Source organism: Scyliorhinus canicula, chromosome 4 (assembly GCF_902713615.1).
Source record: "Scyliorhinus canicula chromosome 4, sScyCan1.1, whole genome shotgun sequence".
Taxonomy (NCBI): Eukaryota; Metazoa; Chordata; class Chondrichthyes; order Carcharhiniformes; family Scyliorhinidae; genus Scyliorhinus; species Scyliorhinus canicula.
This window is the reverse complement of record NC_052149.1, coordinates 214,420,269-214,433,491: the sequence shown is the minus strand read 5'-3', so window position 1 is coordinate 214,433,491 and position 13,223 is coordinate 214,420,269. Positions and strand designations below refer to the sequence as shown.

The 13,223-nt window shown below is 46.5% G+C and overlaps 1 protein-coding gene across 2 annotated transcripts in view; it reads left to right on the top strand.

The window, feature by feature from the left end:
• wwc1 (WW and C2 domain containing 1) overlaps window positions 1–13,223 on the top strand; it is a 204,741-nt gene that overhangs the window by 163,265 nt on the left and 28,253 nt on the right. For both annotated transcript variants that reach the window (XM_038796050.1, XM_038796049.1), the window contains exons 19-20: window positions 1,186–1,350; window positions 7,906–7,998. In XM_038796050.1, the coding sequence (XP_038651978.1) occupies window positions 1,186–1,350; window positions 7,906–7,998 (258 nt within the window). The remainder of the gene's footprint in view (window positions 1–1,185; window positions 1,351–7,905; window positions 7,999–13,223) is intronic.

Below are 13,223 nucleotides of genomic sequence, written 5' to 3'. Positions count from 1 at the left end.
ACAATGTCACACCCAAATGCACATGGAAACAGTGAGACGAACAAAAAACACCAACCCCTAATACTACCCCACACAAAATAAAAGCGCTAAGCTCATTATCTGAAACCAAACTAATATAATGAGCTGCAGCTACCCCCGCTACTCCTGTTGGCTAACTCTTCAGATAGCAGGTCGACCCCCACCCAGAGTGAAAAAAATACCAACACAAAAAAAATACAGAATATTAAAAAAAGTAAAAAACATACTCCAACAGGAAGCCATCTATTTCCCATAAGAGTTATAGCACAAAAAACAAGCTCCCCACATAACCCTAAGTGCCCCCATCCAAATTCAGCTTACAAAACACTCATCCAACACAAGAACAGAAAAAAAAACGTAAACATGTATAAGGAACACCAACAACTTTCCATATCCTCATGCCCACCCTCACAACCAAAAATCTCACAGAAACCTCCATCAACTCTCACCCAGCTCATGTTTTGTAACAGAAGGTTTCGTCTTAGCGCATCAAAAAAATAGTCTTTCTCCTCAAAGGTTACTCTGAGCTGTGCCGGGTACACCACCCCAAGTTGAACCACTCTTGTACAGGCCGGTTTTAGCCTTGTTAAATGCCGCCAGCTTCCTTGTCAGCTCTGCACTGACATAAGTCTGATAGCGTTGCCTTCCCATTTATAGTCACCATGATCCTTGGCCCACCTCACGACTCATTCCTTTTCCTGGCAGCACCACCTTCCCCCATTTTCTCCACCGAAGAGCCCCAAGAAGCCTCCGGCTCCGTCGACAAATTTGTGCCTTCAATTTTCTTTGTCTTGGTCCTGCTGGGAATTTTTCTAATGTGGGCAATCGCTCCAGTGGTATTTTAAACAAAAAAAAAACCCCGCACCTGGGCGAAAAGGGCTAAAAGATACAGTACCCTGACGGGAGCCACCTTTTGTACGTCTTTTCTCTCTCTTTTCCCCCCCTCCCCTCCCACAATATACCACCACCGGAAGTCTCTCTCTCTCTCTCTCTCTCTCCCCCCACCCAAAGCAACATATTGGCACTACATTGAAATGCACTGCTTTAAGTGTTATTTCTTTTCCCCTACAATGTAATGATATGAAAATAGTAATGAGGGTTAGCAACAGCGTTGCATATTACTATGATTCACAAATTGGTTGGATTATGAGCCTATTATCTCCACAGGTTGATAAAGAGACGAACACCGAGGAGACTGTGGCAACTATTTCTGCTGTACGTCCAAAGGATAGAAGAACCCATGCTGCGCAACAGAGCCCATTTGTGAGAGGCAGCGCTATTATTCGTTCAAAAACTTTCTCTCCAGGCGCACAGAATCCCTATGTGTGTAGGGTAAGAAACAATCTGTGGATTTTGTTCTTAATACCTTTATATCATTTGAAGCAAGTACTTTGCATCAGTGTTCACCAAAGAGAAGGACGTGATGGATGATGAGTCCTAGGGAAGGGTGTGCAGATAGTCTGGGTCATGTCGATATCAAAAAGGATGAGGTGTTGAGCATCTTGAAAAACATTAAAGTGGTCAGTCCCCAGGGCCTGATGGGATCTACCCCAGAATACTGAGGGAGGAAATTGCTGCAGCCCTGACAGAAATCTGTTCATCCTCATTGACTACCAGGTGAGGTCCCAGAGGATTGGAGAATAGCCAATGTTGTTCCTTTGTTGAAGAAGGGTAGCAAGGATAATCCAGGAAATTACAGGCCGGTGAGCCTTGCATCAGTGGTAGGGAAATTATTGGAGAGGATTCTTCCGGACAGGATTTACTCCCATTTGGAAACAACTTGACTTATTAGCAAGAAACAGCTTAGTTTTGTGAAGGGGAGGTCGTGCCTCACTAACTTGATCGAGTTTTTTGAGGAAGTGACGAAGATGATTGATGAATGAAGCGCAGTGGATGTTGTCTGCATGGACTTCAGTAAAGCCTTTGACAAGGTCCTTCATGGCAGACTGGTACAAAAGGTGAAGTGACATGGTATCAGAGGTCAGCTGGCATGATGGATACCGAACTGGCATGGCCACAGAAGACAGAGGGTAGCAGTGGAAGGGTGCTTTTCTGAATGGGGGGGGCTGTGACTAGTAGTGTTCCCCAGGGATCAGTGCTGGGACCTTTGCTGTTTCTAGTATCTATAAATGATTTCGAGGAAAATGTAATTGGCCTGATTTGTAAGTTTGTGGACGACACAAAGGTTGGTGGAGTTGCGGATAGTGATGAGGATTGTCCGAGGATCGGTTGGAGGCTTGGGCGGAGAAGTGGCAAATGGTGTTTAATCCGGCCAAATGTAAGGTAATGCATTTTGGAAGGTATATTACAGATGGGAAGTATACAGTAAATGGCAGAATCCTTAGGCGTATTGACAGGCAGAGAGATCTGGGCGTACAGGTCCACAGATCAACGCAGGTGGATAAGTTAGTCAAGAAGGCATACAGAATGTTTGCCTTCATTGGTCGGGGCATTGAGTATAAAAATTGGCAAGTCATGCTGCAGCTGTACAGAACCTTAGGCCACGCTTGGAATATTGCTTAGAATTCTGGTCGCCACACTACCAGGAGGATGTGGAGGCATTGAAAATGGTACAGAAGAGGTTTACTAGGATGTTGCCTGGTCTGGAGGGTATTAGTATGAGAAGAGGTTGGATAAACTCGGATTGTTTTCACTTGAACGATGGAGGTTGAGGGTCGACCTGATAGAAGTTTACAAATTTATAAGTGGCATGGACAGAGTGGATAGTCAGAAGCTTTTTCCCAAAGTGGAAAAATCATTAATAGGGGACATAGGTTTAAGGTGTGAGGGGAAAGGTTTTGAGGAGATGTGTGAGGCAAGTTTTTTTTTTACAAAGCAGGTGGTGAGTGCCTGGAACCTGCTCTCAGGGAAGGCGCAGGCTTGGAGGGCTGAAGGGACTGTTCCTGTGCTGTACTGTTCTTTGAATACAATCTACAGCTTGCTGATTGTTGTTTTTCAGCTTCTTACCCCACTGAACTGATTCCTTCCCTCATCCTCATCTTTGTTCTCATTTTTCATTTCCCTCTGCCACTTCTCCATCCTCTCACCCATTCCCCCTTATCCCCATCACTCCGGCTCTCCATGGTGAACACAGTCAGCTCGTTCAGCTCCTTTCATTTTGAAAACAGCAGTAAAATTATGCTTCTAAATTTAATAAAAGATAGGTATCATTATTGACAGCCATATGACCAACTGGCTAGCAGGGTCCTTTTTATCCACTGCATCCTACATTTAACCCTTCTCAAGTTTGCTAACACTATTATTCAGCTAATGCATAACTATATTCATGCTTGCAGATAGAGATAAGGAGCGTGTAGGTTGCATGGAGTGCTGTTTTTGTTTTGAATCCTGCTTTTAAAACTAATTGAATGTTATTGTTTATTGCGAGACTAATTGAATACAAAAGTAGGACGGTTATTCAGTTATATAGGGCATTAGTGAGACCATATCTGGAGAACTGTGTACATTATTGGTCTCCTATTTTATTCATTCGTGGGATGTGGGCTTCTCTGGCTAGGCCAGCATTTATTGTCTATCCCTAATTGCCCTCCAGAAGATGGTGAGCTGCGTTCATGAACTGCTGCAGTCCATATGATGTAGGTACACCTTTAGTACTGTTAGTGAAGGAATTGATTTCTAAGTCAGGATGGTGAGTAGCTTGGAGGGGAATTTCCAGCTGGTGGTGTTCCCATGTTCCACTTACCCGCCGGCTCACCATGACCCTTAATTCCTTTACTGTTCAAAAATCTATCTATCTTTGCCTTAAAAGCATTCAATGAGGTAACCTCAACTGCTTCACTGGGCAGGGAATTCCACAGATTTACAACCCTTTGGGTGAAGATGTTCCCCCTCAACTCAGTCCTGAGTCTACTCCCCCTTATTTTAAGGTTATGCCCCCTAATTCTAATTTCACCCGCCAGTGGAAACAACCTCCCTGCTTCTACCTTAACTATTCCCTTCATAATTTTTGATCAGATCCCCCTCTCATTCTTATAAATTCCAATGAGTATCATCCCAGTCTACTCAGTCTCTCCTCATAAGCCAATCCTCTCAACTCCAGAATCTCCAGAAACTAGTGAATCTCCTCTGCACCCCTCCAGTGCCAATACATCCGTTCTCAAGTAAGGAGACCAGAACTGGACACAGTACTCCAGGTGTGGTCTCACCAGCACCCTCTACAGCTGCAACATAACCCCCCGTTTTTGAGCTCCATCCCTCGAGCAATGAAGTTCATTAGCTTTTGAAGGAGGTTGTACCATTTTTTATTTTGTTGTGTCAGGTGCAGCAATCTTAGAATAGTGCAGAAGGAGGCTCAAAGTCTTGTGAGAGTCAGGAAACAAGATTCCCGCAGGCGAGATGTCATTTCTGATTTTCTTCACCCCTCGCCTGTGGCGTAACAAAGTTCCAGTCCAGAAATGGCGGGAACCTCATCTCAGTACATTTTTATAAATTTAAATATAATTATAGGCTTCTACGCAATACGTTCTCCCCTCACTGAATAATCATACCTCGCTGACATGATGTCACATCGACAAGGTTTACAATAGCTTCTGCAAAACTTATGTTGTTAAGAGGAACTGTCAGAGGCGCAAAGGACCCCTGGGGGAGGTGGGCCATGCCTAGGGCAGATTGGATCATAACCTCTGCACCCATTTCGTTCAATTTTTTTGATAATTTATTTTTTGTCTCTTTCACTTTTCTACCTGTTTTCGGATGGCAGTTATTCAGGATCCTGCCATTCATACCTCGTCTCGGGGCATCTTTTGTTTCTTAACGTGTGCCATTACCACTCTCTTTGGAACTGTACCATGAAATCTTTTGTGATTTGTCTTGCCCTCTATCCTATCACAGACCTTCCCTTTCCTTTCATTCTTCTTCCTACCCTCCCCCACTTTCACTTGCTCAAAACGTATTATATTTCCAGTTCTGATGAAAGGTCACTCATCTGAAAGTTAGCTGTTTCTCTCTCCTCTGATGCTGCTAGACCAGCTGAGTATGTCCAGCATTGTCTGATTTAATTTCATTATTTGTTTCTGTTTGTGGAAATAGGCACTGCTTTTTGAAATGTTCTATTTATTTGTGAATCTTGCTGTTTTGAAATTTGAAAATCAGAAATAATTCTTCAGTTTCTTTAAGAACATAAGTGCATGTTATGGGCCTTTTTCTGGCTCAGGATTTTATCCAGTTGTACAGATAGCACTGCACCTGTTCAGAGGCACATCTTGATGGCATTGATCCTGAGCCTGTTTATTCAGTACTTTTGGTGTGTCTTACAGTGACTAGGTCTCCTAAATTGTGTCATTGCTTTTTACACTTAGTGCACAGAGAATCTGGGGGCGTGGTTTGTGTTATCACTCTGGTGGGACAGGCTTGTTAGAGCTGGCAAGGCCTGCTTCATAGAGATGCGCACTGGTGTACTTGGTGGCACGCGCATAGCTGTGTTGCCCTGTTCCGGGTGCTGACTGCGAGATGTGGCATCATCAGAGGAGTGGAACTTGGGGGAGTTGATAGTCACAATCGCCTGTCCGTCGGATGTTGTCACCCAGCGCCCTCGCCTCCTGGTCGGTGTCTATAGGGCTCTGGGGTTCATCTCGGAATGGAGGGACAGCTGGTTCGAGCCTTGGCTGCCCCTGCGTCATCTGGCTCTGCTAGCCCTGCCGACTCCCCAATGTCTGCACCATGGTGTCAACGCCATCGGTGATGCTCCTCAGTGACTGTGCCACGCTCTGCAATGCCCATCTGTGACTGGGACAAGCTCTGCAGCGCCTCGGTTATTCCTATCTGAGACTGGGATATATCCCACAGTATCTCATCAAGGTTCGCCTAGACCAGGACTGTCCCCCAGCGAGTCCGACAGTCAACCGAGGCCCTCCGCAATGGCCGTCACCGAATGCACCACACCTTGGATACCACCGCTAATGGTGCCGACATCGTGCACCAGGCTCTCCACTACAGTTGCCACCCAGCAGTGTTGGTCCTGGTGCCACACATTGCCGGTGCAATCTCCTGCGCTCCTAGCCTCTGGGACTCCTCCAATCGGCTGTGGGCCTGTTTGAGTGTTGCTGACATCCCTCTCTGAATATCACAGCCCCACCCTAACGTTTGCATCAGCTCCAGGCAAACCTATTCCAGAGGCTCCACCCGACTGGGGCTCAGCTAGGACCTGGGATCTATCAAACCTCCGACTGCTGTCTATGGGCCTCATGGTAGCACAGTCGTTAGCACTGTTGCTTCACAGCAACAGGGACCCGGGTTCGATTCCCGCTTGGGTCACTGTCTGGGCGGAGTCTGCACATTCTCCCCTTGTCTGCGTGGGTTTCCTCCGGGTGCTCCGGTTTTCTCCCTCAGTGTACCCAAACAGGTGCCAGGATGTGGCGACTAGGGGCTTTTCACAGTAACTTCATTTCAGTGTTAATGTAAGCCTACTTGTGACAGTAATAAAGATTATTATTATTATTATACTGCCTCCACCTGATGTGCATCTGCAATTGTGTGGTGCTCACCAGAATGTATCCCAGAATCAAGACAACTAATGTTGCCCACCGAAGTGCGTGTCTCTGCGCTGGTGGAGGGTGCGAATGACAGTTGTGACGCATTTATGGTTGCATCCTCGGAGCTCTGCTCTTGAGATGTTCTCATGGGGGGGGGGGACCACGCGGATGGGCCAGCGACCACGCGGATGGGCCGGCGACCACGCGGATGGGCCGGCACCAATAAGCTGAAGGTCCTGTGGGAGGATGAACATGTGGTCAGTGGGAGGGATAGATCAGCATGTATGGCAAAAACAACTCGCGTGTGATAGTCCATCTGGGTGGGGCCCGGTGGATCCTCACCTTTACGGCATGCGCTGACCTCCGCGTTCTATCCTCGGCCAACCCGCTAACCTCCAGGGCCTGTTCCTCGAATGTGGTGAGGATTCTGATGTCCTGCACGCTGCTGCCAGTCTGGGCCCCCTTCTGGACGGTTGTGAGACAACTTCTTCTGCAGGGAGACAGAGAGGACATCATTAGCCGCAGTGTGGTTCACCAAGGTTGAGTCACAAACCTCTACAGATGTGCCATGGAAAGCATCCTATCCGGCTGCATCACAGCTTGGTATGGCAACTGCTCTGCCCAAGATCGCAAGAAACTGCAGAGTGTGGTAAACTCAGCCCAAAGCATCACACAAGCTTGCCACCCTCCCATTGATTCTGTATACACCTCCCGCTGCCTCAGGAAGGCAGAAGCATTGTCAGAGACTTCTCACACTCGGGCTTTGCCAGACCCTTCCATCAGGCAGAAGTCTGAAGATCCGCGCATCCAGAAATAGCAACAGCTTCTTCCCCACAGCTACTAGACTCCTCAACAACTCTCCCTTGGATTGATCTGTTCCCCTCTCGGACACTGTTCACGACACCCTATGCTGCTCTTGCTCATGTCATATTTGCTTGTTTGGCCCTTGTTCTGCACTGTTACCAATTACTTATTTGTCAGTGTACTTTGTCGATTATTCCTTTTGTCTACTTTTCACTGTACTTCGATACATGTGACAATAAAAATCAATCAATTCATCAATCGATCAGCAGACTGCAATACGTTAGCAAATCAATCTAAATTTCGAAAAATTCAATGTATAAGTTTATGCACAAGTGATTAGAGAGGTTCCAGAGAATAGACCGTCATTGCGCTCTCTCAAGAAAAGAATAGCTGTATGTTTTGTATATTTCATACGCTGAGAACTAACAAAAATACTAAAAAGTTTGGTCCTGTGGAATTCTACACGTGGATAAAGTAGGAGAGTCCTAGGACTTTACTGTGCTCTGTCAACTCTATTGTGAAGAAATAGAGTAGGTGAAAACTTATTTGTGGAATGTTCTAACAATCAAATAACAATGATTTTCTTTTTCAGCTAAATCGAAGTGATAGTGACAGCTCAACGTTATCCAAGAGGACTCCTTTTGTTCGGAATGCCATGGAACGGCGCAGTTTGCGAATGAAAATGGTAGGGTATAAAATAAAAGTATTTCTTTCATAAAGGAAAACCAGCGCCAATGTTATGTTATTGTGCCGAAAAACATTTTTTTAAATCTAAACTGTTTTGCTTTAAAATGAATGCAGTAGAATTAAAGAATTGAATCTTTAGTTTCAACAACATTATTTTTGCATTACAAACAGAAATCAGAAGACTCATGGCAGCTTGAGTAGAAAGAGAAATAGAATTAATGGGCTGAATTTTTATGCAGGTGGCCTGTAAATTAGGGCATCATGTCTTTAGCAGTACCTGTCCACCCTTGCCACCACAATTTTATGGGAGACAGTTAAATGAGAAATTAGTTCTCACTTAAGGGCCTCATCCTGCCAATGCTCCGATTTAGTGGACAACAAGAGAGACTTCCACTCAATATTTAGTCTGACAGATTTGACCCTGTGTGCTGCTGGTCTGTGAAAAGGCAAGGGTGTCTCCTTCCTTGGCACCAGGCCGCTCCCCTACAGTTTTGCCTCCCCACATCCATCATTCCCTGCACCTGCCACCCGTAGTACTGCGTGTCAACCCGGTCCTATTGAGATCCTGGACTTCCCTGGGTTAACGGTCATATTGTTTCTTTTCCTACCACTCCTGGTGGCATTGGATGTAGTGCAGAGCTGCTGGCTTCCGATTGGCCTGCAGCTCTATGAAGTGGGGTATCCTCCTGAGACAGACAGAAATCTCACCTCAAACTAATTAAATGGCCTTTACCCAAAAGATTTAAGTGGGGCAAACTGGCCAAATAGAAATGGACTTACCCCCACATTAATTCTGGGGTGTCTGCCCTCAACGTACAATCTATATCAAAAGTTCAGGTAAATAACCGTTCAGCAGAACTTGGTGTATTTTACATATTGTACACACTGGGCGCCAGTGATAGGGTGAGTGAATGTTTTAGCTGGTAGGTTGGATTCTGATCAAGTAGGCCTGGATTGTGTTGAGCTGTTTGAAATTTATTGGAGCTGTACGCATCCAGGCAATAATGATATTCCATCACTTTTCTGATTTGCACCTGATAGAGTTTCATGCTCTAGAATGCCCTCTCTGTGACCTGTTTGTGTAACAATGTTTGTTTCTGATTGTGTAGTATTTATATGGCCTGACCAGTTAAGTTTCTGGTTAAACCCCTGGATGTTGATTGTGGCAGATTCAGCAATGGTATGCCATTGAATGTCATGGGGAGATGGTTAAATTCTCTCTTGTTGGAGATGGTCAATTCCCTGCCACTTGTGTGGCCCAAATGTTATTGACACCTCTCAGCCTTAGTCTGAATGTTGTCCAGGTTTAGTTGCATGTGAACGCTAACTGCTTCGATATCTGAGGAGTTATAACTGGCACTGAGCTCTGCAATATTCAACAAATATCCCCACTTCTGTCCTTCTGATGGAGGGAATGTCATTGTTGAAGCGGCTGAAGATTGTTGAATCTAGCACACTACCATGAGGAACTACTACAATGACGTCCTGGTGCTGAGATGTTTGGCCTGGAACAACAACAGTCCTTTCCCTTTGTGCTTGGTAGGACTCCAACCAGTGATGGCTTCTCCTGCTTATTCATAAATTCATAAGATATAGGAGCAGAATTAGGTCATTCAGCCCATCAAGTCTGCTCCACCATTCTATCATGGATGATATGGTCCTCATCTGTTACCTAGAATGCTACAGACCAAGAGCTGGATTGCAAAATCAGCCAGAGTATCTCCTTCCTGGAACACATAGGAGCAGGAGTAGGCAATTTAGCCTCCCAAGCCTAAACACCTTCAATACGATCATGGCTGATCCCATCAAGGCCTCAACTCCATTGGCCTTCCTGCCCATTCTCCATAACCCGTCAACCCATTACCAATTAAAAATCTGTCTAACTCCTCCTTAAATTTACTCACTGTTCCTGAATCCACCACACTCTGGGATAGCAAATTCCACAGATTCACAACCCTTTGGGAGAAGTAGTTTTTCCTCAAACCTGTTTTAAATTTGCTACCTGTTATTCTAAGATTATGACCTCTCATTTTAGAATGCCCCACAAGAGGAAGCATCAGCTCCACGTCTTCTTTATCTATACCTTTTAGCATCATGTACACCTCAATTAGATCTCGCCTCAACCTTTCAATCTCCAGAGAGTATTGGCCTGTACTGTTCAATCTCTCCTCATACGACAAACCCCAGATCTCTGGAATCAATCTAGTGAACCTCCTCTGAACTGCCTCCAATGCCACTGAAATAAGGGGACCAATGGATTACCATTGACTTCAATTTTGTTGGGGCTCCTCGATGTCAAGCACGGTCAAATGCTGCCTTGATGTCAAAGGCAGGTCATTCTCACCTCAACTCTTTTTTTCCATGTTCAAACCAACGCTGTAACTCAAGCTGAGTGACCCTGGCGGAAAACAAACTTGAGCATGAGTGAACAGATAATTGCTATGTAAGTGCTTCTTGATGGCACTGCTGACAACACCTTCCATCGCTTTTGCTGATGATTAACAGTAGACAGATGGGGCAGTTATGGACCAGATTCAATCTGTCCTTTTTTTGGGGCAAGATATACTTGAACAATTTTCCATTGACGGGTAGATGCCATGCACTGGAATAGCTTGGCTAAGGTAGCAACTAAGCCTGGAACATCAGTCTTCAGTACTACTTCCAGGATGTTGTCAGGATCCATAGCCTTTGCCATATCCAGTTCCCTCAAATCGTTTCTTGATATCATGTGGAGGGATTTGAATTGGCTGAAGACTGTCATCTGTGGTGATGGGGATCTTCAGAGGAGGCAGAGATGGATTATCCATTCAGCACTTCTGATTGAAGATGGTTGCAAATGCTTCAGCCTTATCTTTGTCACAGATATGCTGGGTGGCACCATTTTTGAGAGTGGGAATGTTTGTGGACCACCCTCCTCCCATTAGCTGTTTAATTGTACACCATCATTCATGACTGGGTGTGGCAAGACTGCAGATCTTTTATCTAATCTGTTGGCAGTCTAATCATTCAGCTCTGCCTATCACATGCTAATTCCCTGTTTATCATGCGTATAGTCCTTTGTTGTATCTTCACCAAGCAGGCACCTCATTTTTAGGTATGCCTCATGTTTCTCCTGGCATACTCATGAACTCATTGAACCAAGATGATAGTGCCACACAACATGATGGAGGGAACTCCTCATTGAACCAGGACGGCAGTGCCACACAACACGATGGAGGGAACTCCTCATTGAACCAGGATGGTAGCGCCACACAACACGATGAAAGTATCCTCAATGTGAAGATGGATCTTTGTCTACACAATGACTGTGCAATGGTCACACCTACCAAAACTGTAATGGACAGATGCATCTGCAACATGTAGATTGGTGAGGATGATGGCAAGCAAATTTTTCCCTCTTGGTCCTCTTCCCCTGCCACAGGCCGAATATGTCAGATATATCCTTCAAATCGCAGCCAGTAGTATACTACTTAACCACTTTTGGTGAAATCCCCACCTAGAGTACATCTGTGCCCTTGCTCCCCTCATTGTTTCTTCCAAATGACATTCAACCATTGTTCGAACTCTGGGAGGGTGGTCGGTGATAATCAACAGGTTGTTTCCTTGCCCATGTTTCACCTGGTGCCAGATACTTCATTAGGTCCAGAGTCAATTTTGAGGACACCCAGGGCAACTTCCTCTCAACTGTATAAAATTGTTCCCCCACCTCTGGTCTGATGTGATGAGTATGACCACGTCACGCTGTTGCTTGGATTGGATTTGTTGATTGTCACATGTACCGAGGTACAGTGAAAAGTACATTTGAGTAGTCTCTGGGATTGCCATAGACCCAGGCATAGGTGAGTCCGTGGGAGAGGGGTTGGGATGTGAGAGAGTGGGCAAGGTAGTTGTTAGCAAAGGCAGGTGGGTGGTTGTCAGTGGGCCCGCCCCTTTCCTGATGCCAGGTCCCTCAATCGGGTACTGAGTGGGCGCGCCCCAACCTTCACAGGTGCCCACAAGCAAAATGACAAGGTTTGCTTCTCTCTTTTCCCCCCCCAACTTTCTCCTGCCAGTGGGATGAGGCCTTCCGGGGAGGTGAAGATGGCGGCGCCCACTGGCCGTGCGTGGTCCGGGATGAACATAACAGCGCCCATTGTGTGTAGGTCAGGGGGGAGGTGGCGATAGCGGCAACTGCGCGAGCCTGGCACACCGCGGTAAAGTGCTCCTTTTTGCCACAAGCCTTGAAAATGGCAGTGCGAGCTGGGCAGCGTTGGCGGGGGTGCTTCCGCTGGCCGCAGAAGTAGCATCGGGGACCCCCGGGGTGCGCGGGTTGGCGTGTGGCGCAGGCGTACTGGCTGGGTGAAGCCCCGGCTGGGGCGGCCGTCTGTGGGGTCCACGAGGGATGGGCCGTGCGGTCGGAGGGGTAGGCCTGAGCATTACGTGAGGCAACCGTCATGGAGAGTGCTAGCTTTTTAGTCTCAGCTAGGTCGAGCGTGGCCCCTTCTAGCAGACTTTGGCGTATGATGTCCGACCCAATCCCCGTTACATACGCATCGCGCATAAGCAGGTGGGAATGTTCGGTGGCTGTAACGGTCTGACAGTCACAGTCCCGGACGAGTGGGATTAGGGCCCGCCAGAAGTCTTCTCTGGACTCACCAGGGAGTTGAGAGCGAGTGGCAAGTAAGTGCCTGGCGTTTTCTGTGTGTAGTTTTCTTTGAGAAGCGCCATGGCGTCTGTGTAGGCCGGGGCGTCCTGGATTAGCGGAAACACGTTGGAGCTCAACCTTGAGTACAGGATCTGTATCTCCTGAGCCTCCGTCGAAGGAGTGGTCGCTGAGTTGATATAGGTCTCGAAGCAAGCTGGCCAGTGATTAAAGTCCTTTTTGGCGTCGCTTGAGTGCGGATCCAGCTGCAGGCGATCTGGTTTGATTCGGAGGTCCATCTTTTAGAAAATCTTACTGTAATAAATTGATGCACGATCAATTGTACAAAGACTAAGGTTGGATACAACTGTGGCTTTCTTGCAGTAAGATGTGTGGCCACCCACAGCAGCTGGTGAAATGGCTGCTGAATAGAGGACACGCTCCTCCTACTGGGCGGAGCCAGCAGGCAGGGGCTTCTGGCGAACCTGTAGTACAGGTCATACCTTGCATCACCTAATACAGGTGTAACAGTGGTTTACCACACTTATACAATATCGTTGTTAATTACAGTCAACTAAAAAAGAATTATCAGACAATTTGAT